The sequence below is a fragment of the Oncorhynchus kisutch genome, unplaced genomic scaffold (genome assembly GCF_002021735.2).
Source record: "Oncorhynchus kisutch isolate 150728-3 unplaced genomic scaffold, Okis_V2 Okis04b-Okis11a_hom, whole genome shotgun sequence".
Lineage (NCBI taxonomy): Eukaryota > Metazoa > Chordata > Actinopteri > Salmoniformes > Salmonidae > Oncorhynchus > Oncorhynchus kisutch.
The window spans coordinates 10,434,648-10,457,743 of NW_022261981.1; the positions used below are offsets into that span (position 1 = coordinate 10,434,648).

Below are 23,096 nucleotides of genomic sequence, written 5' to 3' on the forward strand. Positions count from 1 at the left end.
ACTCTAACCACTAGGCTTCCTGCCGCCCCTCCACTCTAACCACTAGGCTTCCTGCCGCCCCTCCACTCTAACCACTAGGCTACCTGCCGCCCCTCCACTCTAACCACTAGGCTTCCTGCCGCCCCTCCACTCTAACCACTAGGCTTCCTGCCGCCCCTCCACTCTAACCACTAGGCTACCTGCCGCCCCTCCACTCTAACCACTAGGCTACCCTGCCACCCCTACACTCTAACCACTAGGCTACCTGCCGCCCCTCCACTCTAACCACTAGGCTACCTGCCTCCCCATTTGTACATGTTTTTTTTGTTAAACAATTCCAGGTTGTTTGTTTGAAATTAGACGGATAGTAACATAATCACGTGATCAATGACGTCCTGAGCTTTGTTTCTGATGTGGTTTTTCAGACAGTCGCGTAATGCGAGATCTGAGTGATTTCTCCGTGGTGCCGGTTCTTTCTTTGACGCGAAGCTGCTTTCAAACATCGACCTCTACTATACACTTTACTGACTCATTTAGTTTGATTTCTTCCAGTTTATAGCGCCTGAACGTCAGCTCAGCAGGTTAGGGACGGGGATTTGTGATCAGACCGCATAGGTACAAGATCGAATTCCTGTCTATTGTTGAAATTATTTTCTCTGAAACCGCACCGTCTTCCCATTGGTCAAATCATTAGTTTTATTTGGCCTATTATCAAATCCCTGAGCTGACAGATCGGCCAACAGGCTGTCCTATTATAATCTAGTGTCTTCAGCACCATACCAAAACGAAAGGACAGATGATCGGCCAACAGGCTGTCCTATTATAATCTAGTCTTCAGCACCGTACCAAAACGAACGGACAGATGATCGGCCAACAGGCTGTCCTATTATAATCTAGTCTTCAGCACCGTACCAAAACGAACGGACAGATCGGCCAACAGGCTGTCCTATTATAATCTAGTCTTCAGCACCGTACCAAAACGAACGGACAGATGATCGGCCAACAGGCTGTCCTATTATAATCTAGTCTTCAGCACCGTACCAAAACGAACGGACAGATGATCGGCCAACAGGCTGTCCTATTATAATCTAGTCTTCAGCACCGTACCAAAACGAATGGACAGATGACCGGCCAACAGGCTGTCCTATTATAATCTAGTCTTCAGCACCGTACCAAAACGAACGGACAGATGATCGGCCAACAGGCTGTCCTATTATAATCTAGTCTTCAGCACCGTACCAAAACGAACGGACAGATGATCGGCCAACAGGCTGTCCTATTATAATCTAGTCTTCAGCACCGTACCAAAACGAACGGACAGATGATCGGCCAACAGGCTGTCCTATTATAATCTAGTCTTCAGCACCGTACCAAAACGAACGGACAGATGATCGGCCAACAGGCTGTCCTATTATAATCTAGTCTTCAGCACCGTACCAAAACGAACGGACAGATGATCGGCCAACAGGCTGTCCTATTATAATCTAGTCTTCAGCACCGTACCAAAACGAATGGACAGATGACCGGCCAACAGGCTGTCCTATTATAATCTAGTCTTCAGCACCGTACCAAAACGAACGGACAGATGACCGGCCAACAGGCTGTCCTATTATAATCTAGTCTTCAGCACCGTACCAAAACGAACGGACAGATGATCGGCCAACAGGCTGTCCTATTATAATCTAGTCTTCAGCACCGTACCAAAACGAACGGACAGATGATCGGCCAACAGGCTGTCCTATTATAATCTAGTCTTCAGCACCGTACCAAAACGAACGGACAGATGAACGGCCAACAGGCTGTCCTATTATAATCTAGTCTTCAGCACCGTACCAAAACGAATGGACAGATGATCGGCCAACAGGCTGTCCTATTATAATCTAGTCTTCAGCACCGTACCAAAACGAACGGACAGATGATCGGCCAACAGGCTGTCCTATTATAATCTAGTCTTCAGCACCGTACCAAAACGAACGGACAGATGAACGGCCAACAGGCTGTCAGTGTTTCAGGGTTCGAGAGGAATTGAAATGTATTTATTGAACCTTTTGTTTAGAAAGGAAGCCTAATCAGAGTAATCCCTCTGCCTGAGCCTCATCTCCAGGAACTCAGTGTGTCTGAGACTTACAGAACGTATAAACACATTGATTAGATCGAAATGTGCTACAAATTATTTTGGCACCAGCATGAAATATACAGCAACATTCCTCCCAATAAGCCCTGATTGTTAAGCAGAGCTAAATAAACAGCAGGAATCTCCCCTCCATGCTCCTCTCCACCCCTCCATGCTCCTCTCCACCCCTCCATGCTCCTCTCCACCCCTCCATGCTCCTCTCCACCCCTCCATGCTCCTCTCCACCCCTCCATGCTCCTCTCCACCCCTCCATGCTCCTCTCCACCCCTCCATGCTCCTCTCCACCCCTCCATGCTCCTCTCCACCCCTCCATGCTCCTCTCCACCCCTCCATGCTCCTCTCCACCCCTCCATGCTCCTCTCCACCCCTCCATGCTCCTCTCCACCCCTCCATGCTCCTCTCCACCCCTCCATGCTCCTCTCCACCCCTCCTCCTCCTCTCCACCCCTCCATGCTCCTCTCCACCCCTCCATGCTCCTCTCCACCCCTCCATGCTCCTCTCTACCCCTCCATGCTCCTCTCCACCCCTCCATGCTCCTCTCCACCCCTCCATGCTCCTCTCCACCCCTCCATGCTCCTCTCCACCCCTCCATGCTCCTCTCCACCCCTCCATGCTCCTCTCCACCCCTCCATGCTCCTCTCCACCCCTCCATGCTCCTCTCCACCCCTCCATGCTCCTCTCCACCCCTCCTCCTCCTCTCTACCCCTCCTCCGTCTCTCTACCCCTCCTCCTCCTCTCCACCCCTCCTCCTCCTCTCCACCCCTCCTCCTCCTCTCCACCCCTCCTCCTCCTCTCCACCCCTCCTCCTCCTCTCCACCCCTCCTCCTCCTCTCCACCCCTCCTCCTCCTCTCCACCCCTCCTCCTCCTCTCCACCCCTCCTCCTCCTCTCCACCCCTCCTCCTCCTCTCCACCCCTCCATGCTCCTCTCCACCCCTCCTCCTCCTCTCTACCCCTCCTCCGTCTCTCTACCCCTCCTCCTCCTCTCCACCCCTCCTCCGTCTCTCTACCCCTCCTCCTCCTCTCCACCCCTCCTCCTCCTCTCCACCCCTCCATGCTCCTCTCCACCCCTCCTCCTCCTCTCCACCCCTCCTCCTCCTCTCCACCCCTCCTCCTCCTCTCCACCCCTCCTCCTCCTCTCTACCCCTCCTCCGTCTCTCTACCCCTCCTCCTCCTCTCTACCCCTCCTCCTCCTCTCCACCCCTCCTCCTCCTCTCTACCCCTCCTCCGTCTCTCTACCCCTCCTCCGTCTCTCTACCCCCCCCCCCCCATCATTTAAGAGAATATTCCCTAAATTGTTCACTACTTTTGACCAGGGCTCTGGTTGAGAGTAGTGCACCAAATGGGGAATATGGTGCCATTTTGTGAAGTAGCCAGATTTGTCCTGTGTTGACTTCCCCTGTCCCTTAATGTCTGGCCGTTAGTTCAAACAGGCACCGTGTCGTAGCAAGCAGGCGAGACGTTCTCTATCGTTTTACTACTGAATACACTCACTGTACTAAACGCTTCAATGTAACACTATATCTGAGGATTAAACATTCAACCACTTCACCTCTGTTTGTGTTCAAACATTAACTTTTCTAAAGGATTACAGTTTGAGGCGCCAGCTCCTTTCTAGCCCAGACTAAAAGTCGACGTGAGGAATTTAAACACACGGTCTTTTATCTGACAGATTTTAGGTTTTTGTTTCTTTCATCAGGCCGTTTCTTGTGGAGTTGCGCCGCTGATTATATGTTGGTAGACAAATATTCCCCCTCTAGACTAGACCGACACAAGTTCAGCTAGACAGGAGAGCATGGAGTGAGAAACACGAACACGAGGTGAACTAGCAAGGGTAGTGTCCTCTCTCTCTCTCACTCTCTCCATGGCTTAGTGTTACCAAAGGATCTGTCATTCCACAGGCGCTCTGATAAAGCTAACATCAAAGGAATGGCTGAGAGGTTGCAACAAGTCACAGTGACTTAAACTGCCGTTTGGAATAGTGTTGAATCACAGGACTGTTCAGACTGGAGACTACTGCTGTTCAGAGAGGGCTGAGGATAGGTCAAGTAGACACTGACTAGAGACTACTGCTGTTCAGAGAGGGCTGAGGATAGGTCAAGTAGACACTGACTAGAGACTACTGCTGTTCAGAGAGGGCTGAGGATAGGTCAAGTAGACACTACTGCTGTTCAGAGAGGGCTGAGGATAGGTCAAGTAGACACTGACTAGAGACTACTGCTGTTCAGAGAGGGCTGAGGATAGGTCAAGTAGACACTGACTAGAGACTACTGCTGTTCAGAGAGGGCTGAGGATAGGTCAAGTAGACACTACTGCTGTTCAGAGAGGGCTGAGGATAGGTCAAGTAGACACTGACTAGACACTACTGCTGTTCAGAGAGGGCTGAGGATAGGTCAAGTAGACACTGACTAGACACTACTGCTGTTCAGAGAGGGCTGAGGATAGGTCAAGTAGACACTGACTAGAGACTACTGCTGTTCAGAGAGGGCTGAGGATAGGTCAAGTAGACACTACTGCTGTTCAGAGAGGGCTGAGGATAGGTCAAGTAGACACTACTGCTGTTCAGAGAGGGCTGAGGATAGGTCAAGTAGACACTGACTGGAGACTACTGCTGTTCAGAGAGGGCTGAGGATAGGTCAAGTAGACACTACTGCTGTTCAGAGAGGGCTGAGGATAGGTCAAGTAGACACTGACTAGAGACTACTGCTGTTCAGAGAGGGCTGAGGATAGGTCAAGTAGACACTACTGCTGTTCAGAGAGGGCTGAGGATAGGTCAAGTAGACACTGACTAGAGACTACTGCTGTTCAGAGAGGGCTGAGGATAGGTCAAGTAGACACTACTGCTGTTCAGAGAGGGCTGAGGATAGGTCAAGTAGACACTGACTAGAGACTACTGCTGTTCAGAGAGGGCTGAGGATAGGTCAAGTAGACACTACTGCTGTTCAGAGAGGGCTGAGGATAGGTCAAGTAGACACTGACTAGAGACTACTGCTGTTCAGAGAGGGCTGAGGATAGGTCAAGTAGACACTGACTAGAGACTACTGCTGTTCAGAGAGGGCTGAGGATAGGTCAAGTAGACACTGACTAGAGACTACTGCTGTTCAGAGAGGGCTGAGGATAGGTCAAGTAGACACTACTGCTGTTCAGAGAGGGCTGAGGATAGGTCAAGTAGACACTGACTGGAGACTACTGCTGTTCAGAGAGGGCTGAGGATAGGTCAAGTAGACACTGACTAGAGACTACTGCTGTTCAGAGAGAGCTGAGGATAGGTCAAGTAGACACTGACTAGACACTACTGCTGTTCAGAGAGAGCTGAGGATAGGTCAAGTAGACACTGACTAGAGACTACTGCTGTTCAGAGAGGGCTGAGGATAGGTCAAGTAGACACTGACTAGAGACTACTGCTGTTCAGAGAGGGCTGAGGATAGGTCAAGTAGACACTACTGCTGTTCAGAGAGGGCTGAGGATAGGTCAAGTAGACACTGACTAGAGACTACTGCTGTTCAGAGAGGGCTGAGGATAGGTCAAGTAGACACTACTGCTGTTCAGAGAGGGCTGAGGATAGGTCAAGTAGACACTACTGCTGTTCAGAGAGGGCTGAGGATAGGTCAAGTAGACACTGACTGGAGACTACTGCTGTTCAGAGAGGGCTGAGGATAGGTCAAGTAGACACTACTGCTGTTCAGAGAGGGCTGAGGATAGGTCAAGTAGACACTACTGCTGTTCAGAGAGGGCTGAGGATAGGTCAAGTAGACACTACTGCTGTTCAGAGAGGGCTGAGGATAGGTCAAGTAGACACTACTGCTGTTCAGAGAGGGCTGAGGATAGGTCAAGTAGACACTGACTGGAGACTGACTGGACAGTTAACAGCATTTTATTAATACAACTATATTTCGTCTACATTTTAAATGTTTTATTTCACCTTTATTTAACCAGGTAGGCTAGTTGAGAACACCTTTATTTAACCAGGTAGGCTAGTTGAGAACACCTTTATTTAACCAGGTAGGCCAGTTGAGAACACCTTTATTTAACCAGGTATGCCAGTTGAAAACACCTTTATTTAACCAGGTATGCCAGTTGAAAACACCTTTATTTAACCAGGTAAGCCAGTTGTAAACACCTTTATTTAACCAGGTAGGCCAGTTGAAAACACCTTTATTTAACCAGGTAGGCCAGTTGAAAACACCTTTATTTAACCAGGTATGCCAGTTGAAAACACCTTTATTTAACCAGGTATGCCAGTTGAAAACACCTTTTATTTAACCAGGTATGCCAGTTGAAAACACCTTTATTTTACCAGGTATGCCAGTTGAAAACACCTTTATTTAACCAGGTATGCCAGTTGAAAACACCTTTTATTTAACCAGGTATGCCAGTTGAAAACACCTTTATTTAACCAGGTATGCCAGTTGAAAACATGTTTACATCGATCTAATGAAGAGGATATTATGTACCTCGCTGGTGTTTTATTATTGTTGGTGGTCGGAGACTCTTACAGTATATATTAAGATAATAGCTTTTCCTTCAAAAGGTTGTCTGGTAATTTGGCCTGATAATTTCCCCTCCGTAAAAAGGCGGTTGAGCTGAATTGATGTCAGAGGTTCTAGTTAGCCGAGCAGACAGCCAGTCTCTCCTTGACAGCGATTCCCGATGTGGAGGAGTGATTTTTTTTTTAACCATGCAGCCAAATGTAGTTAATACTCTCCCCCCCCAGCCTCATCACACCCCCATTAAGCGTCTTAGTGGTGTCGGGGGGGCTGGGGACCTGTTTAGACGCCTGTGGGTGGTACTGAACTCTGTGGGAATAGGAAGAGAAATGGGGGGCTGGGGACCTGTTTATACGCCTGTGGGTGGTACTGAACTCTGTGGAAATAGGAAGAGAAATGGGGGGCTGGGGACCTGTTTAGACGCCTGTGGGTGGTACTGAACTCTGTGGGAATAGGAAGAGAAATGGGGGGCTGGGGACCTGTTTAGATGCCTGTGGGTGGTACTGAACTCTGTGGGAATAGGAAGAGAAATGGGGGGCTGGGGACCTGTTTATACGCCTGTGGGTGGTACTGAACTCTGTGGGAATAGGAAGAGAAATGGGGGGCTGGGGACCTGTTTATACGCCTGTGGGTGGTACTGAACTCTGTGGGAATAGGAAGAGAAATGGGGGGCTGTGGACCTGTTTATACGCCTGTGGGTGGTACTGAACTCTGTGGGAATAGGAAGAGAAATGGGGGGCTGGGGACCTGTTTATACGCCTGTGGGTGGTACTGAACTCTGTGGGAATAGGAAGAGAAATGGGGGGCTGGGGACCTGTTTATACGCCTGTGGGTGGTACTGAACTCTGTGGGAATAGGAAGAGAAATGGGGGGCTGGGGACCTGTTTATACGCCTGTGGGTGGTACTGAACTCTGTGGGAATAGGAAGAGAAATGGGGGGCTGGGGACCTGTTTATACGCCTGTGGGTGGTACTGAACTCTGTGGGAATAGGAAGAGAAATGGGGGGCTGGGGACCTGTTTATACGCCTGTGGGTGGTACTGAACTCTGTGGGAATAGGAAGAGAAATGGGGGGCTGGGGACCTGTTTATACGCCTGTGGGTGGTACTGAACTCTGTGGGAATAGGAAGAGAAATGGGGGGCTGGGGACCTGTTTAGACGCCTGTGGGTGGTACTGAACTCTGTGGGAATAGGAAGAGAAATGGGGGGCTGGGGACCTGTTTATACGCCTGTGGGTGGTACTGAACTCTGTGGGAATAGGAAGAGAAATGGGGGGCTGTGGACCTGTTTATACGCCTGTGGGTGGTACTGAACTCTGTGGGAATAGGAAGAGAAATGGGGGGCTGGGGACCTGTTTAGACGCCTGTGGGTGGTACTGAACTCTGTGGGAATAGGAAGAGAAATGGGGGGCTGGGGACCTGTTTATACGCCTGTGGGTGGTACTGAACTCTGTGGGAATAGGAAGAGAAATGGGGGGCTGGGGACCTGTTTATACGCCTGTGGGTGGTACTGAACTCTGTGGGAATAGGAAGAGAAATGGGGGGCTGGGGACCTGTTTATACGCCTGTGGGTGGTACTGAACTCTGTGGGAATAGGAAGAGAAATGCTCGGCTCTAAAGCTGTGCGCTTTGCACCCGGTGGATTTGACCCCTGCTTCAAGGTCGTGGAGGATTAATCCAGCTGCTGCATTATGAGCAGAGCCGTGCTCCCCTGTGTCCAGGCCGTGTCAGGAATGAGCTTATTGGGTGTCTGTGGTACCGACTTCTTTCCTCCCCCCTCCAAGTTCTCACAGCTCTCAGGGTGTCAGCTCCCAGCCTGCACTTTCCTCCCTCCCTACCCCCTCTCTCCAAGTTCTCACAGCTCTCAGGGTGTCAGCTCCCAGCCTGCACTTTCCTCCCTCCCTACCCCCTCTCTCCAAGTTCTCACAGCTCTCAGGGTGTCAGCTCCCAGCCTGCACTTTCCTCCCTCCCTACCCCCTCTCTCCAAGTTCTCACAGCTCTCAGGGTGTCAGCTCCCAGCCTGCACTTTCCTCCCTCCCTACCCCCTCTCTCCAAGTTCTCACAGCTCTCAGGGTGTCAGCTCCCAGCCTGCACTTTCCTCCCTCCCTACCCCCTCTCTCCAAGTTCTCACAGCTCTCAGGGTGTCAGCTCCCAGCCTGCACTTTCCTCCCTCCCTCCTCCTCTGTCCAAGTTCTCACAGCTCTCAGGGTGTCAGCTCCCAGCCTGCACCTGATCTCGATGATCTGGTGTCTTGTTGGCGTCTTGCGTCACTGCGTCTCGGCCTTGCAGAGATATGCAGGAGGGTTTAAGTCCTGTTGGCTCCAACACTTGTTTTGACCCCATCTCTCCCGTCAGACGAGGGCTGTAGTAAGGTCAGTCCCCCCCCCCCCCCCATTACCAACCCCCACCAGCCTTCAGTCTTTAACCTTATGACCAGTGGTCAGAGGGTAAATGGGACAAAGATTGAAGTGCCTTTGAACGGGGTATGGTTGGTGGTTTCGGTTTGAGTCAAGAACTGCAACGTTGCTGGGTTTTTCAATCTCAACAGTTTCCTGTGTGTATCAAGAATGGTCCACCACCCAAAGGAAATCCAGTCAACTTGACACAACTGTTGGGGAAGCATTGGAGTCAACGTGGCCCAGCCTCCCTGTGTCACTCTTTCAGACACCTTGTAGAGTCCACATGGCCCAGCCTCCCTGTGTCACTCTTTCAGACACCTTGTAGAGTCCACATGGCCCAGCCTCCCTGTGTCACTCTTTCAGACACCTTGTAGAGTCCACATGGCCCAGCCTCCCTGTGTCACTCTTTCAGACACCTTGTAGAGTCCACATGGCCCAGCCTCCCTGTGTCACTCTTTCAGACACCTTGTAGAGTCCATGACCCGACGAATCGAGGCTGTTCTGAGGGGGTGCAACTCAATATTAGGAAAGTGTTCCTAAGGTTTTGTACCCTCAGCGTATGTCTATAAACACGTATGTATGTGTACACACACACACACACACACACAGTTGGAAGTTTAGCCAAATATATTTAAACTCCGTTTTTCACATTGGCATGTAATCAAAGTAAAGATCCCCTGTCTTAGGTCAGTTATTTTAAGAATGTGAAATGTCAGAATAATAGTAGAGTGATTTCTTTCATCACATTCCCAGAGGTTCAGAAGTTTACATACACTCAATTAGTATTTGGTAGCATTGCCTTTTTTAAATTGTTTAACTTGGGTCAAATGTTTCAAGTAGCCTTCCACAAGCTTCCCACAATAAGTTGGGTGAATTTTGGCCCATTCCCCCTGATGTAGCAGGTGTAACTGAGTCAGGTTTGTGGGCCTCCTTGCTCGCACATGCTTTTCCAGTTCTGCCCACAAATGTTCTATAGGATTGAGTTCAGGGCTTTGTGATGGCCACTCCAATACCTTGACTTTGTTGTCCTTAAGCCATTTTGCCACAACTTTGGAAGTATGCTTGGGGTCATTATCCATTTGGGACCAAGCTTAAACTTCCTGACTGATGTCTTGAGATGTTGCTTCAATATATCCACATAATTTTCCGACCTCATGATGCCATCTATTTTGTCAAGTGCACCAGTCCCTCCTGCAGCAAAGCACCCCCACAACATGATGCTGCCACCTCCGTGCTTCACGGTTGGGATGGTGTTCTTCGGTTTGCAAACCTCCCTATTTTTCCTCCTAACATAATGGTCATTATGGCCAAACAATATTGTTTGTACAGATGAACGTGGTACCTTCAGGCATTTGTAAATTGCTCCCAAGGATGAACCAGACTTGTGGAGGTCTAAAATCTATTTTCTGAGGTCTTGACTAATTTCTTTAGATTTTCCCATGTTGTCAAGCAGAGGCACTGAGTTTGAAGGTAGGCCTTAAAATACATCCACAGGTACATCACCAATTGACTCAAATGATGCCAATAAGCCTATTAGAAGCTTTTAAAGCCATGACATCATTTTCTGGAATTTTCCGAGCTTTTTTACAGTTAAATAATCTGTCTGTAAACAATTGTTGGAAAACGACTTGTGTCATGTCAAGTAGATGTCCTAATCGATTGTTTGTTAACTAGAAATTTGTGGAGTGGTTGAAAAATAAGTTTTAATCACTCCAACCTAAGTGTATGTAAACTTCCCACTTCAACTGTGTATGTATATATATATACACATACAACTGTACTTATAAATATAAGTAGAGTTGTATGTGTATATATATATATATATATATATATATATATATATATAAACAAATCACTGTGTTCTGTCCCTTCCAGCCACCCTCGATAACCACTAACTGTGTTCTGTCCCTTCCAGCCACCCTCGATAACCACTAACTGTGTTCTGTCCCTTCCAGCCACCCTCGATAACCACTAACTGTGTTCTGTCCCTTCCAGCCACCCTCGATAACCACTAACTGTGTTCTGTCCCTTCCAGCCACCCTCGATAACCACTAACTGTGTTCTGTCCCTTCCAGCCACCCTCGATAACCACTAACTGTGTTCTGTCCCTTCCAGCCACCCTCGATAACCACTAACTGTGTTCTGTCCCTTCCAGCCACCCTCGATAACCACTAACTGTGTTCTGTCCCTTCCAGCCACCCTCGATAACCACTAACTGTGTTCTGTCCCTTCCAGCCACCCTCGATAACCACTAACTGTGTTCTGTCCCTTCCAGCCACCCTCGATAACCACTAACTGTGTTCTGTCCCTTCCAGCCACCCTCGATAACCACTAACTGTGTTCTGTCCCTTCCAGCCACCCTCGATAACCACTAACTGTGTTCTGTCCCTTCCAGCCACCCTCGATAACCACTAACTGTGTTCTGTCCCTTCCAGCCACCCTCGATAACCACTAACTGTGTTCTGTCCCTTCCAGCCACCCTCGATAACCACTAACTGTGTTCTGTCCCTTCCAGCCACCCTCGATAACCACTAACTGTGTTCTGTCCCTTCCAGCCACCCTCGATAACCACTAACTGTGTTCTGTCCCTTCCAGCCACCCTCGATAACCACTAACTGTGTTCTGTCCCTTCCAGCCATCCTGAACCTGGACAATACTGTGGTGGATCTGGAGACTCTACAAGCCCTCTATGAAAACGTAAGGCTCTGATCTCTCATCCCTGAGTCCAAAGGAAGGTGTGTCTTTGGCCAGGATTCAAACACATGCAAATAAATCACACTGTGTTGGTTTGAATCCTGGCCTTAGTCTTAATGTTGGCTGTCAATGTATCCAGGCTATGATTGACTCCCTTTAGTTCTGGCCACTGTACCTGGCATGTCACTATGTATCCAGGCTATGATTTACTCCCTTTAGTTCTGGCCACTGTACCTGGCATGTCACTATGTATCCAGGCTATGATTGACTCCCCTTAGTTCTGGCCACTGTACCTGGCATGTCACTATGTATCCAGGCTATGATGGACTCCCCTTAGTTCTGGCCACTGTACCTGGCATGTCACTATGTATCCAGGCTATGATGGACTCCCCTTAGTTCTGGCCACTGTACCTGGCATGTCACTATGTATCCAGGCTATGATTGACTCCCTTTAGTTCTGGCCACTGTACCTGGCATGTCACTATGTATCCAGGCTATGATTGACTCCCCTTAGTTCTGGCCACTGTACCTGGCATGTCACTATGTATCCAGGCTATGATTGACTCCCCTTAGTTCTGGCCACTGTACCTGGCATGTCACTATGTATCCAGGCTATGATTGACTCCCCTTAGTTCTGGCCACTGTACCTGGCATGTCACTATGTATCCAGGCTATGATTGACTCCCCTTAGTTCTGGCCACTGTACCTGGCATGTCACTATGTATCCAGGCTATGATTGACTCCCCTTAGTTCTGGCCACTGCATGTCACTATAGACTTCAATCACCAACGGTTGTTCAGTAAGGAACAGAAGAGGCCTTGTAAGAAATCTTTTATTTACAGTATCACTTTGTTCAGGCCTTGTTATTTATATTCTTTATTTAACCAGGTAGGCTAATTGAGAACACCTTTATTTAACCAGGTAGGCTAGTTGAGAACACCTTTATTTAACCAGGTAGGCAAGTTGAGAACACCTTTATTTAACCAGGTAGGCTAGTTGAGAACACCTTTATTTAACCAGGTAGGCTAGTTGAGAACACCTTTATTTAACCAGGTAGGCCAGTTGAGAACACCTTTATTTAACCAGGTAGGCCAGTTGAGAACACCTTTAATTAACCAGGTAGGCTAGTTGAGAACACCTTTATTTAACCAGGGAGGCTAGTTGAGAACACCTTTATTTAACCAGGGAGGCTAGTTGAGAACACCTTTATTTAACCAGGGAGGCTAGTTGAGAACACCTTTATTTAACCAGGTAGGCTAGTTGAGAACACCTTTATTTAACCAGGTAGGCTAGTTGAGAACACCTTTATTTAACCAGGTAGGCTAGTTGAGAACACCTTTATTTAACCAGGTAGGCTAGTTGAGAACACCTTTATTTAACCAGGTAGGCTAGTTGAGAACACCTTTATTTAACCAGGTAGGCTAGTTGAGAACACCTTTATTTAACCAGGTAGGCTAGTTGAGAACACCTTTATTTAACCAGGTAGGCTAGTTGAGAACACCTTTATTTAACCAGGTAGGCTAGTTGAGAACACCTTTATTTAACCAGGTAGGCTAGTTGAGAACACCTTTATTTAACCAGGTAGGCTAGTTGAGAACACCTTTATTTAACCAGGTAGGCTAGTTGAGAACACCTTTATTTAACCAGGTAGGCTAGTTGAGAACACCTTTATTTAACCAGGTAGGCTAGTTGAGAACACCTTTATTTAACCAGGTAGGCTAGTTGAGAACACCTTTATTTAACCAGGTAGGCTAGTTGAGAACACCTTTATTTAACCAGGTAGGCTAGTTGAGAACACCTTTATTTAACCAGGTAGGCCAGTTGAGAACACCTTTATTTAACCAGGTAGGCTAGTTGAGAACACCTTTATTTAACCAGGTAGGCTAGTTGAGAACACCTTTATTTAACCAGGTAGGCTAGTTGAGAACACCTTTATTTAACCGGGTAGGCTAGTTGAGAACACCTTTATTTAACCGGGTAGGCCAGTTGAGAACACCTTTATTTAACCGGGTAGGCCAGTTGAGAACACCTTTATTTAACCGGGTAGGCTAGTTGAGAACACCTTTATTTAACCGGGTAGGCTAGTTGAGAACACCTTTATTTAACCGGGTAGGCCAGTTGAGAACACCTTTATTTAACCAGGTAGGCCAGTTGAGAACACCTTTATTTAACCAGGTAGGCTAGTTGAGAACACCTTTATTTAACCAGGTAGGCTAGTTGAGAACACCTTTATTTAACCAGGTAGGCTAGTTGAGAACACCTTTATTTAACCAGGTAGGCTAGTTGAGAACACCTTTATTTAACCAGGTAGGCTAGTTGAGAACACCTTTATTTAACCAGGTAGGCTAGTTGAGAACAAGTTCTCATTTATAACTGCGACCTGGCCAAGATAAAGCAAAGCAGTGAGACACAAACAACAGAGTTACACATAAACAAACGTACAGTCAATAACACGATAGAAAAATCTATATACAGTGTGTGCAAATGAGGTAAGGAAATAAATAGGCCGTAGTGGCAAAATAAATACAATATAGCAATTAAACACTGGAGTGGTAGATGTGCAGAAGATGAATGTGCAATTAGAGATACTGGGGTGCGAAGGAGCAAGATAAATAAATAAATACCAGTATGGGGATGAGGTAGGTAGGTAGATGGGCTGTTTACAGATGGGCTATGTGCAGGTGCTGTGATCTGAGCTGCTCTGACAGCCGGTGCTTAAAGATAGTGAGGGAGATATGAGTCTCCAGCTTCACTGATTTTTGCAGTTTGTTCCAGTCATTGGCTTCAGAGAACTGGAAGGAAAGGTGGCCAAAGAAAGAATTGGTTTTGGGGGTGACTAGAGAGATATACCTGCTGGAGCGTGTGCTACAGGTGGGTGCTGCTATGGTGACCAGTGAGCTGAGATAAGGCGGGGCTTTACTTAGCAAAGACTTGTAGATAACCTGTAGCCAGTGTGTTTGGCGACGAGTATGAAGCGAGGGCCAGCCAACGAGAGAGTACAGGTCGCAGTGGGGGGTAGTATATGGGGCTTTGGTGACAAAACGGATGGCACTGTGATAGCCTGCGTCCAATTTGCTGAGTAGAGTGTTGGATGCTATTTTGTGAATGACATCGCCGAAGTCGGGGATCGGTAGGATGGTCAGTTTTACAAGGGTATGTTTGGCAGCATCAGTGAAGGATGCTTTGTTGCGATATAGGAAGCCGATTCTAGATTTAATTTTGGATTGGAGATGCTTAATGTGAGTCTGGAAGGAGAGTTTACAGTCTAACCAGACACCTAGGTATTTGTAGTTGTCCACATAAGTCAGAACCGTCCAGAGTAGTAATGCTGGACGGGCAGGCAGGTGCGGGCAGCGATCGGTTGAAGAGCAGGAATTTAGTTTTACTTGCATTTAAGAGCAGTTGGAGGCCACGGAAGTAGAGTTGTATGGCATTGAAGCTTGCCTGGAGGGCTGTTAATTAACAGTGTCCAAAGATGGGCCAGAAGTATACAGAATGTTGTCATCTGCGTAGAGGTGGATCAGAGACTCACCAGCAGCAAGAGCGACATCATTGATGTATATAGAGAAAAGAATCGGCCTGAGAATTGAACCCTGTGGTACCCCCATAGAGACTGCCAGAGGTCCAGACAACAGGCCCTCCGATTTGACACACTGAACTCTATCAGAGAAGTTGTTGGTAAACCAGGCGAGGCAGTCATTTGAGAAACCAAGGCTGTCGAGTCTGCCAATAAGAATGTGGTTTGATTGACAGAGTCAAAAGCCTTGACCAGGAAGATGAATACAGCTGCACGGTATTGTCTCTTATCGAAGGGGCTTGTTTACCAAGGTGTTAACTCTGAAGGGGCTTGTTTACCAAGGTGTTAACTCTGAAGGGGCTTGTTTACCAAGGTGTTAGCTCTGTGAAGGGGCTTGTTTACCAAGGTGTTAGCTCTGTGAAGGGGCTTGTTTACCAAGGTGTTAGCTCTGTGAAGGGGCTTGTTTACCAAGGTGTTAGCTCTGTGAAGGGGCTTGTTTACCAAGGTGTTAGCTCTGTGAAGGGGCTTGTTTACCAAGGTGTTAGCTCTGTGAAGGGGCTTGTTTACCAAGGTGTTAGCTCTGTGAAGGGGCTTGTTTACCAAGGTGTTAGCTCTGTGAAGGGGCTTGTTTACCAAGGTGTTAGCTCTGTGAAGGGGCTTGTTTACCAAGGTGTTAGCTCTGTGAAGGGGCTTGTTTACCAAGGTGTTAGCTCTGTGAAGGGGCTTGTTTACCAAGGTGTTAGCTCTGTGAAGGGGCTTGTTTACCAAGGTGTTAACTCTGTGAAGGGGCTTGTTTACCAAGGTGTTAACTCTGTGGACGGTTCAGGACAGCTGCCATGTTTATCTTCATATCCAGGAACTTTTGGAGAGACTCACTCACCAGCTTTGTGTCGTTATTCAATGAACTTTACCTTTATAAATGTAATCTGGCACGATGGACAATGATAACCAACCATGAGTTGATTTGTCGATGGATGTTGTACAGGCTTCTGTGCTGATGCTTGTATGCAGGTTGACATTTATTGGCATGAATCTTTCCCTGGAGGCAGAACTGAGCGATGGGGCAGCTGCAATGTCAAAATTGGCTACAGTACATTGTAAAAAAACAATAACCTTTAAATAATATTGTTTGGCTTAGGCATTAGGGTTAGCAGTGTGTTTAAGTTTTAAAATCTGATTGTATGACTTTGTGGCTGTGCCAGCTAGTGAGCACTCTGCAGAGCTGCCTCCAAGGCAAGCCTCATGACAATAAATGGCATCCTGCTGCTTGAATAGGCTCTGTTTTGATGCAAATACAGTGAGTTGATCTTTAGATTAAGTTCCCATCGCAAGTATTACTGATCATATTAAACACACACTGTGCAATTTCGTATGGGTAACTTGACTGTCAGTCAGAGGGACATTGCAGTCCCAGGAGCTTCGGTAAAATTGGCCCTTTTTGACATTTTCACAACTCCAAAATGTTGGGTAATCACATCATCAGTTCTGTCACAGTAGAACAGTATGTGTTTGGCAGGTACAGCGGTTAAGATCAGTGGGCCAGTAACCGAAAGGTCGCTGGATTGAATCCCGGAGCCGACCAGGTGAACAATCTGTCTGTCCTTGAGCAAGGCGCTTAACCCTAATTGCTTGTGTAAGTGACTCTGAATCAGTCTGTTAAATGACTCACTGACTGTAAGTGACTCTGAATCAGTGTCTGTTAAATGACTCACTGACTGTAAGTGACTCTGAATTCGTGTCTGTTAAATGACTCACTGACTGTAAGTGACTCTGAATTCGTGTCTGTTAAATGACTCACTGACTGTAAGTGACTCTGGATCAGTGTCTGTTAAATGACTCACTGACTGTAAGTGACTCTGAATCAGTGTCTGTTAAATGACTCACTGACTGTAAGTGACTCTGGATCAGACAGTCTGCTAAATGACTCATTGACTGTAAGTGACTCTGAATCAGTCTGCTAAATGACTCACTGACTGTAAGTGACTCTGAATCAGAATATGTTAAATGACTCCAATGTCAGTGGAGGAAATGTTTTACTGTGTGGCTTTTGTCTTTCCTTGGTTTGGTTTGTTAAACAAGGGTCTGATTCCATGTGCCAGAATAACATACCACTATTAAAATACTGTAGTGTAGTAGTAGTGGTGAAATACTACTGAAATACTACTACTGTACTACACTACTACTGCAGAAGTACTACTGCCTACAGTACACTATTAAACTACTACTGTACTACTGCCTGTAGTACTTCTGCAGTTGTGATGTAGTACAGTACTTTGATCATGTTGTCCTGATGTTGTCTTTTCAGAGAGCACAACAGGATGAGATGGAGAAAATCGATAAGCACATCAAGTCATCTAAAGACAAGGACAACGCCAAACCACTGGACAAACCTGAGCAGTAGGTGTTCTGGAGAATCGGTTCAATTATTCAAACAACCAATCATGTTCAAAAAGTAGAGACTTAAAACCCGTCCTCCAATCTCTTTTCTCCTCTATTCCAGGTTCCTGTTACATTATGAAGTTTTAGCCTCAAACCCATCCTTCGATCTCTTGTCTCTATTCCAGTTACATCATGAAGTGGTAGCCTCAAACCCATCCTCCGATCTCTTGTCTCTATTCCAGGTTCCTGTTCCAGTTACATCATGAAGTGGTAGCCTCAAACCCGTCCTCCGATCTCTTGTCTCTATTCCAGGTTCCTGTTCCAGTTACATCATGAAGTGGTAGCCTCAAACCCGTCCTCCGATCTCTTGTCTCCTCTATTCCAGGTTCCTGTTCCAGTTACATCATGAAGTGGTAGCCTCAAACCCGTCCTCCGATTTCTTGTCTCTATTCCAGGTTCCTGTTCCAGTTACATCAGATCCCCAACTTCTCAGGACGGGTGTTCTGTATCCTGTTTCAGTCCACCTTCTCTGAATGGCTCTCCTCTATCCTGCGCAAACTGGACATCCTGCAGAGAGTGTGCACGGTGAGTCTGTGTGACTGCAGAGAGTGTGCACAGTGAGTCTGTGTGACTGCAGAGAGTGTGCACAGTGAGTCTGTGTGACTGCAGAGAGTGTGCACGGTGAGTCTGTGTGACTGCAGAGAGTGTGCACGGTGAGTCTGTGTGACTGCAGAGAGTGTGCACGGTGAGTCTGTGTGACTGCAGAGAGTGTGCACGGTGAGTCTGTGGGACTGCAGAGAGTGTTCACGGTGAGTCTGTGTGACTGCAGAGAGTGTGCACGGTGAGTCTGTGTGACTGCAGAGAGTGTGCACGGTGAGTCTGTGTGACTGCAGAGAGTGTGCACGGTGAGTCTGTGTGACTGCAGAGAGTGTTCACGGTGAGTCTGTGTGACTGCAGAGAGTGTGCACGGTGAGTCGTGTGTGTGTGACTATTATTATCTGACCCTGCTGATCATTTATGAACATTTGAACATCTTGGCCATGTTCTGTTATAATCTCCACTCGGCACAGCCAGAAGAGGACTGGCCACCCCTCATAGCCTGGTTCCTCTCTAGGTTTATAATCTCCACCCGGCACAGTCAGTAGAGGACTGGCCACCCCTCATAGCCTGGTTCCTCTCTAGGTTTCTTCCTAGGTTTTGGCCTTTCTAGGGAGTTTTTCCTAGCCACCGTGCTTCTACACCTGCATTGCTTGCTGTTTGGGGTTTTAGGCTGGGTTTCTGTACAGCACTTTGAGATATCAGCTGATGTACGAAGGGCTTTATAAATACATTTGATTGATTGAGTGTGACGTGTTTGGTGTGTGTCAAGTTTGGTGTGTGTGACGTGTTTGGTGTGTGTGTGTGACGTGTTTGGTGTGTGTGTGTGTGACGTTTTTGGTGTGTGTGACGTGTGATGTGTTTGGTGTGTGTGACGTGTTTGGTGTGTGTGTGTGACGTGTTTGGTGTGTGACGTGTTTGGTGTGTGTGTGACGTGTTTGGTGTGTGTGTGACGTGTTTGGTGTGTGACGTGTTTGGTGTGTGTGTGACGTGTTTGATGTGTGTGTGTGTGACGTGTTTGGTGTGTGTGTGTGACGTGTTTGGTGTGTGTGTGTGTGTGTGACGTGTTTGGTGTGTGTGTGTGACGTGTTTGGTGTGTGTGTGACGTGTTTGGTGTGTGTGTGACGTGTTTGGTGTGTGTGTGACGTGTTTGGTGTGTGTGTGACGTGTTTGGTGTGTGTGTGTGTGTGTGACGTGTTTGGTGTGTGTGTGTGTGTGACGTGTTTGGTGTGTGTGTGTGTGTGACGTGTTTGGTGTGTGTGTGACGTGTTTGGTGTGTGTGTGTGTGTGACGTGTTTGGTGTGTGTGTGACGTGTTTGGTGTGTGTGTGTGACGTGTTTGGTGTGTGTGTGTGACGTGTTTGGTGTGTGTGTGTGACGTGTTTGGTGTGTGTGTGTGTGTGACGTGTTTGGTGTGTGTGTGTGTGTGACGTGTTTGGTGTGTGTGTGTGTGTGACGTGTTTGGTGGGTGTGTGTGACGTGTTTGGTGGGTGTGTGTGACGTGTTTGGTGGGTGTGTGTGACGTGTTTGGTGGGTGTGTGTGACGTGTTTGGTGGGTGTGTGTGACGTGTTTGGTGGGTGTGTGTGTTTGGTGGGTGTGTGTGTTTGGTGTGTGTGACGTGTTTGGTGTGTGTGTGTGTGACGTGTTTGGTGTGTGTGTGTGACGTGTTTGGTGTGTGTGTGTGTGACGTGTTTGGTGTGTGTGTGTGTGTGTGGTGTGACGTGTGTGTGGTGTGACGTGTGTGTGGTGTGACGTGTGTGGTGTGACGTGTGTGGTGTGACGTGTGTGGTGTGACGTGTGTGTGGTGTGACGTGTGTGTGTGTGGTGTGACGTGTGTGTGGTGTGACGTGTGTGTGGTGTGACGTGTGTGTGGTGTGACGTGTGTGTGGTGTGACGTGTGTGTGTGGTGTGACGTGTGTGTGTGGTGTGACGTGTGTGTGGTGTGACGTGTGTGTGGTGTGACGTGTGTGTGGTGTGGTGTGACGTGTGTGTGGTGTGGTGTGACGTGGGTGTGGTGTGGTGTGACGTGTGTGTGGTGTGGTGTGACGTGTGTGTGGTGTGACGTGTGTGTGGTGTGACGTGTGTGTGGTGTGACGTGTGTGTGTGGTGTGACGTGTGTGTGTGGTGTGTGGTGTGACGTGTGTGTGTGTGTGTGTGACGTGTGTGACGTGTGTGACGTGTGTGACGTGTGTGACGTGTGTGACGTGTGTGACGTGTGTGACGTGTGTGACGTGTGTGACGTGTGTGACGTGTGTGACGTGTGGTGTGTGACGTGTGGTGTGTGACGTGTGGTGTGTGTGTGTGACGTGTGGTGTGTGTGTGTGACGTGTGTGGTGTGACGTGTGTGGTGTGACGTGTGTGGTGTGACGTGTGTGGTGTGACGTGTGTGGTGTGACGTGTGTGGTGTGACGTGTGTGGTGTGACGTGTGTGGTGTGACGTGTGTGGTGTGACGTGTGTGGTGTGACGTGTGTGGTGTGACGTGTGTGGTGTGACGTGTGTGGTGTGACGTGTGACGTGTGACGTGTGACGTGTGACGTGTGTGGTGTGACGTGTGTGGTGTGACGTGTGTGGTGTGACGTGTGTGGTGTGACGTGTGTGGTGTGACGTGTGTGGTGTGACGTGTGTGGTGTGACGTGTGTGGTGTGACGTGTGTGTGTGTGGCGTGACGTGTGTGTGTGTGGCGTGACGTGTGTGTGTGTGGCGTGACGTGTGTGTGTGTGGCGTGACGTGTGTGTGTGTGGCGTGACGTGTGTGTGTGTGGCGTGACGTGTGTGTGGCGTGTGTGTGTGACGTGTGTGTGTGACGTGTGTGTGTGGCGTGACGTGTGACGTGACGTGTGTGGCGTGACGTGTGTGGCGTGACGTGTTTGGTGTGTGTGTGACGTGTTTGGTGTGTGTGTGACGTGTTTGGTGTGTGTGTGTGTGTGACGTGTTTGGTGTGTGTGTGTGTGTGACGTGTTTGGTGTGTGTGTGTGTGTGACGTGTTTGGTGTGTGTGTGCGTATAGACCTGTTTCGTGTGCCTCACCACAGTAGAAATCAGAGGAGGTCTGCTAAGGTTTTGTCCTCTGGACAGTTCTACCAGACACTCATATTACTGAGGAAATACCGTCTCAATCCTTCCACTGTGGACGTTGTTTTAAACAGGAACATCATCATAGGTTGATATTAACAGCCCTTCTGGTCGAAGTGTGTTCAGAAAACAGTTTTCATATTGAAGCCAGGTGACTGTGAATTCTTGATACTATTAATCTGCTCAGCCTCATATACACTGACTGTCGTCCCCCCCCCCCCCCCCCCCGCTCTGTCTCGATCTCTCCTGTCTGCCCCCCTCTTCGCTCTGCCTCGATCTCTCCTGTCTGCCCCCCTCTTCGCTCTGCCTCGATCTCTCCTGTCTGCCCCCCTCTTCTCTCTGTCTCGATCTCTCCTGTCTGCCCCCCTCTTCTCTGTCTCGATCTCTCCTGTCTGCCCCCCTCTTCTCTCTGTCTCCATCTCTCCTGTCTGCCCCCCTCTTCTCTCTGTCTCCAATCTCTCCTGTCTGCCCCATCTTCTCTCTGTCTCCAATCTCTCCTGTCTGTCTCCATCTCTCCTGTCTGTCCCCCTCTTCTCTCTGTCTCCATCTCTCCTGTCTGACCCCCTCTTCTCTCTGGTTCCAATCTCTCCTGTCTGTCCCCCTCTTCTCTCTGTCTCCAATTTCTCCTGTCTGTCCCCCTCTTCTCTCTGTCTCCAATTTCTCCTGTCTGTCCCCCTCTTCTCTCTGTCTGTCTCCCTGTGTGTGTGCCTGCCCATCTCCTCCTCCAGACCTTGCAGAGTGGCCAGTGTGTGATGCAGGTGCTGGGTCTGGTCCTGGCCTTTGGTAACTTCATGAATGGTGGCAACCGAACCAGAGGACAGGCTGACGGCTTTAACCTGGATATCCTGCCCAAGCTGAAGGATGTGAAGAGCAGTGTGAGTGACACTACTAGGGCACTAGGACCTGCACCCTATTCTCTATGGTTGGAAGAGGCACTACTAGGACACTAGGACCTGCACCCTATTCCCTATGGTTGGCAGAGGCACTACTAGGGCACTAGGACCTGCACTACTAGGGCACTAGGACCTGCACCCTATTCCCTATGGATGGAAGAGGCACTACTAGGGCACTAGGACCTGTACCCTATTCTCTATGGATGGAAGAGGCACTACTAGGGCACTAGGACCTGTACCCTATTCTCTATGGATGGAAGAGGCACTACTAGGGCACTAGGACATGCACCCTATTCTCTATGGTTGGCAGTAGCACTACTAGGGCACTAGGACATGCACCCTATTCTCTGTTTGGCAGAGGCACTACTAGGGCACTAGGACCTGCACCCTATTCTCTATGTTTGGCAGAGGCACTACTAGGGCACTAGGACCTGCACCCTATTCCCTATGGTTGGCAGAGGCACTACTAGGGCACTAGGACCTGCACCCTATTCCCTATGGTGGAATAGGCACTACTAGGGCTCTAGGACCTGTACCCTATTCCCTATGGTTGGAAGAGGCACTACTAGGGCTCTAGGACCTGCACCCTATTCCCTATGGTTGGTAGAGGCACTACTAGGACACTAGGACCTGCACCCTATTCCCTATGGTTGGAAGAGGTACTACTAGGGCTCTAGGACCTGCACCCTATTCCCTATGGTTGGAAGAGGTACTACTAGGGCTCTAGGACCTGCACCCTATTCCCTATGGTTGGAAGAGGTACTACTAGGGCTCTAGGACCTGCACCCTATTCCCTATGGTTGGAAGAGGTACTACTAGGGCTCTAGGACTTGCACTACTAGGGCACTAGGACCTGCACCATAATGGTTCCCTGTTCCCTATGTAGAGTCCATCAGGTCAACAGTAGACCGATGTATAGGCAGTAATGGAGCCATTGGGACCAAGCTTAG

At 48.6% G+C, this 23,096-nt stretch overlaps 1 protein-coding gene across 2 annotated transcripts in view; it reads left to right on the forward strand.

The window, feature by feature from the left end:
• LOC116359728 (formin-2) overlaps window positions 1–23,096 on the forward strand; it is a 122,416-nt gene that overhangs the window by 61,810 nt on the left and 37,510 nt on the right. For both annotated transcript variants that reach the window (XM_031813097.1, XM_031813098.1), the window contains 4 exons: window positions 11,631–11,692; window positions 17,512–17,603; window positions 18,041–18,170; window positions 21,982–22,128. In XM_031813097.1, coding sequence (XP_031668957.1) covers window positions 11,631–11,692; window positions 17,512–17,603; window positions 18,041–18,170; window positions 21,982–22,128 — 431 coding nt within the window. The remainder of the gene's footprint in view (window positions 1–11,630; window positions 11,693–17,511; window positions 17,604–18,040; window positions 18,171–21,981; window positions 22,129–23,096) is intronic.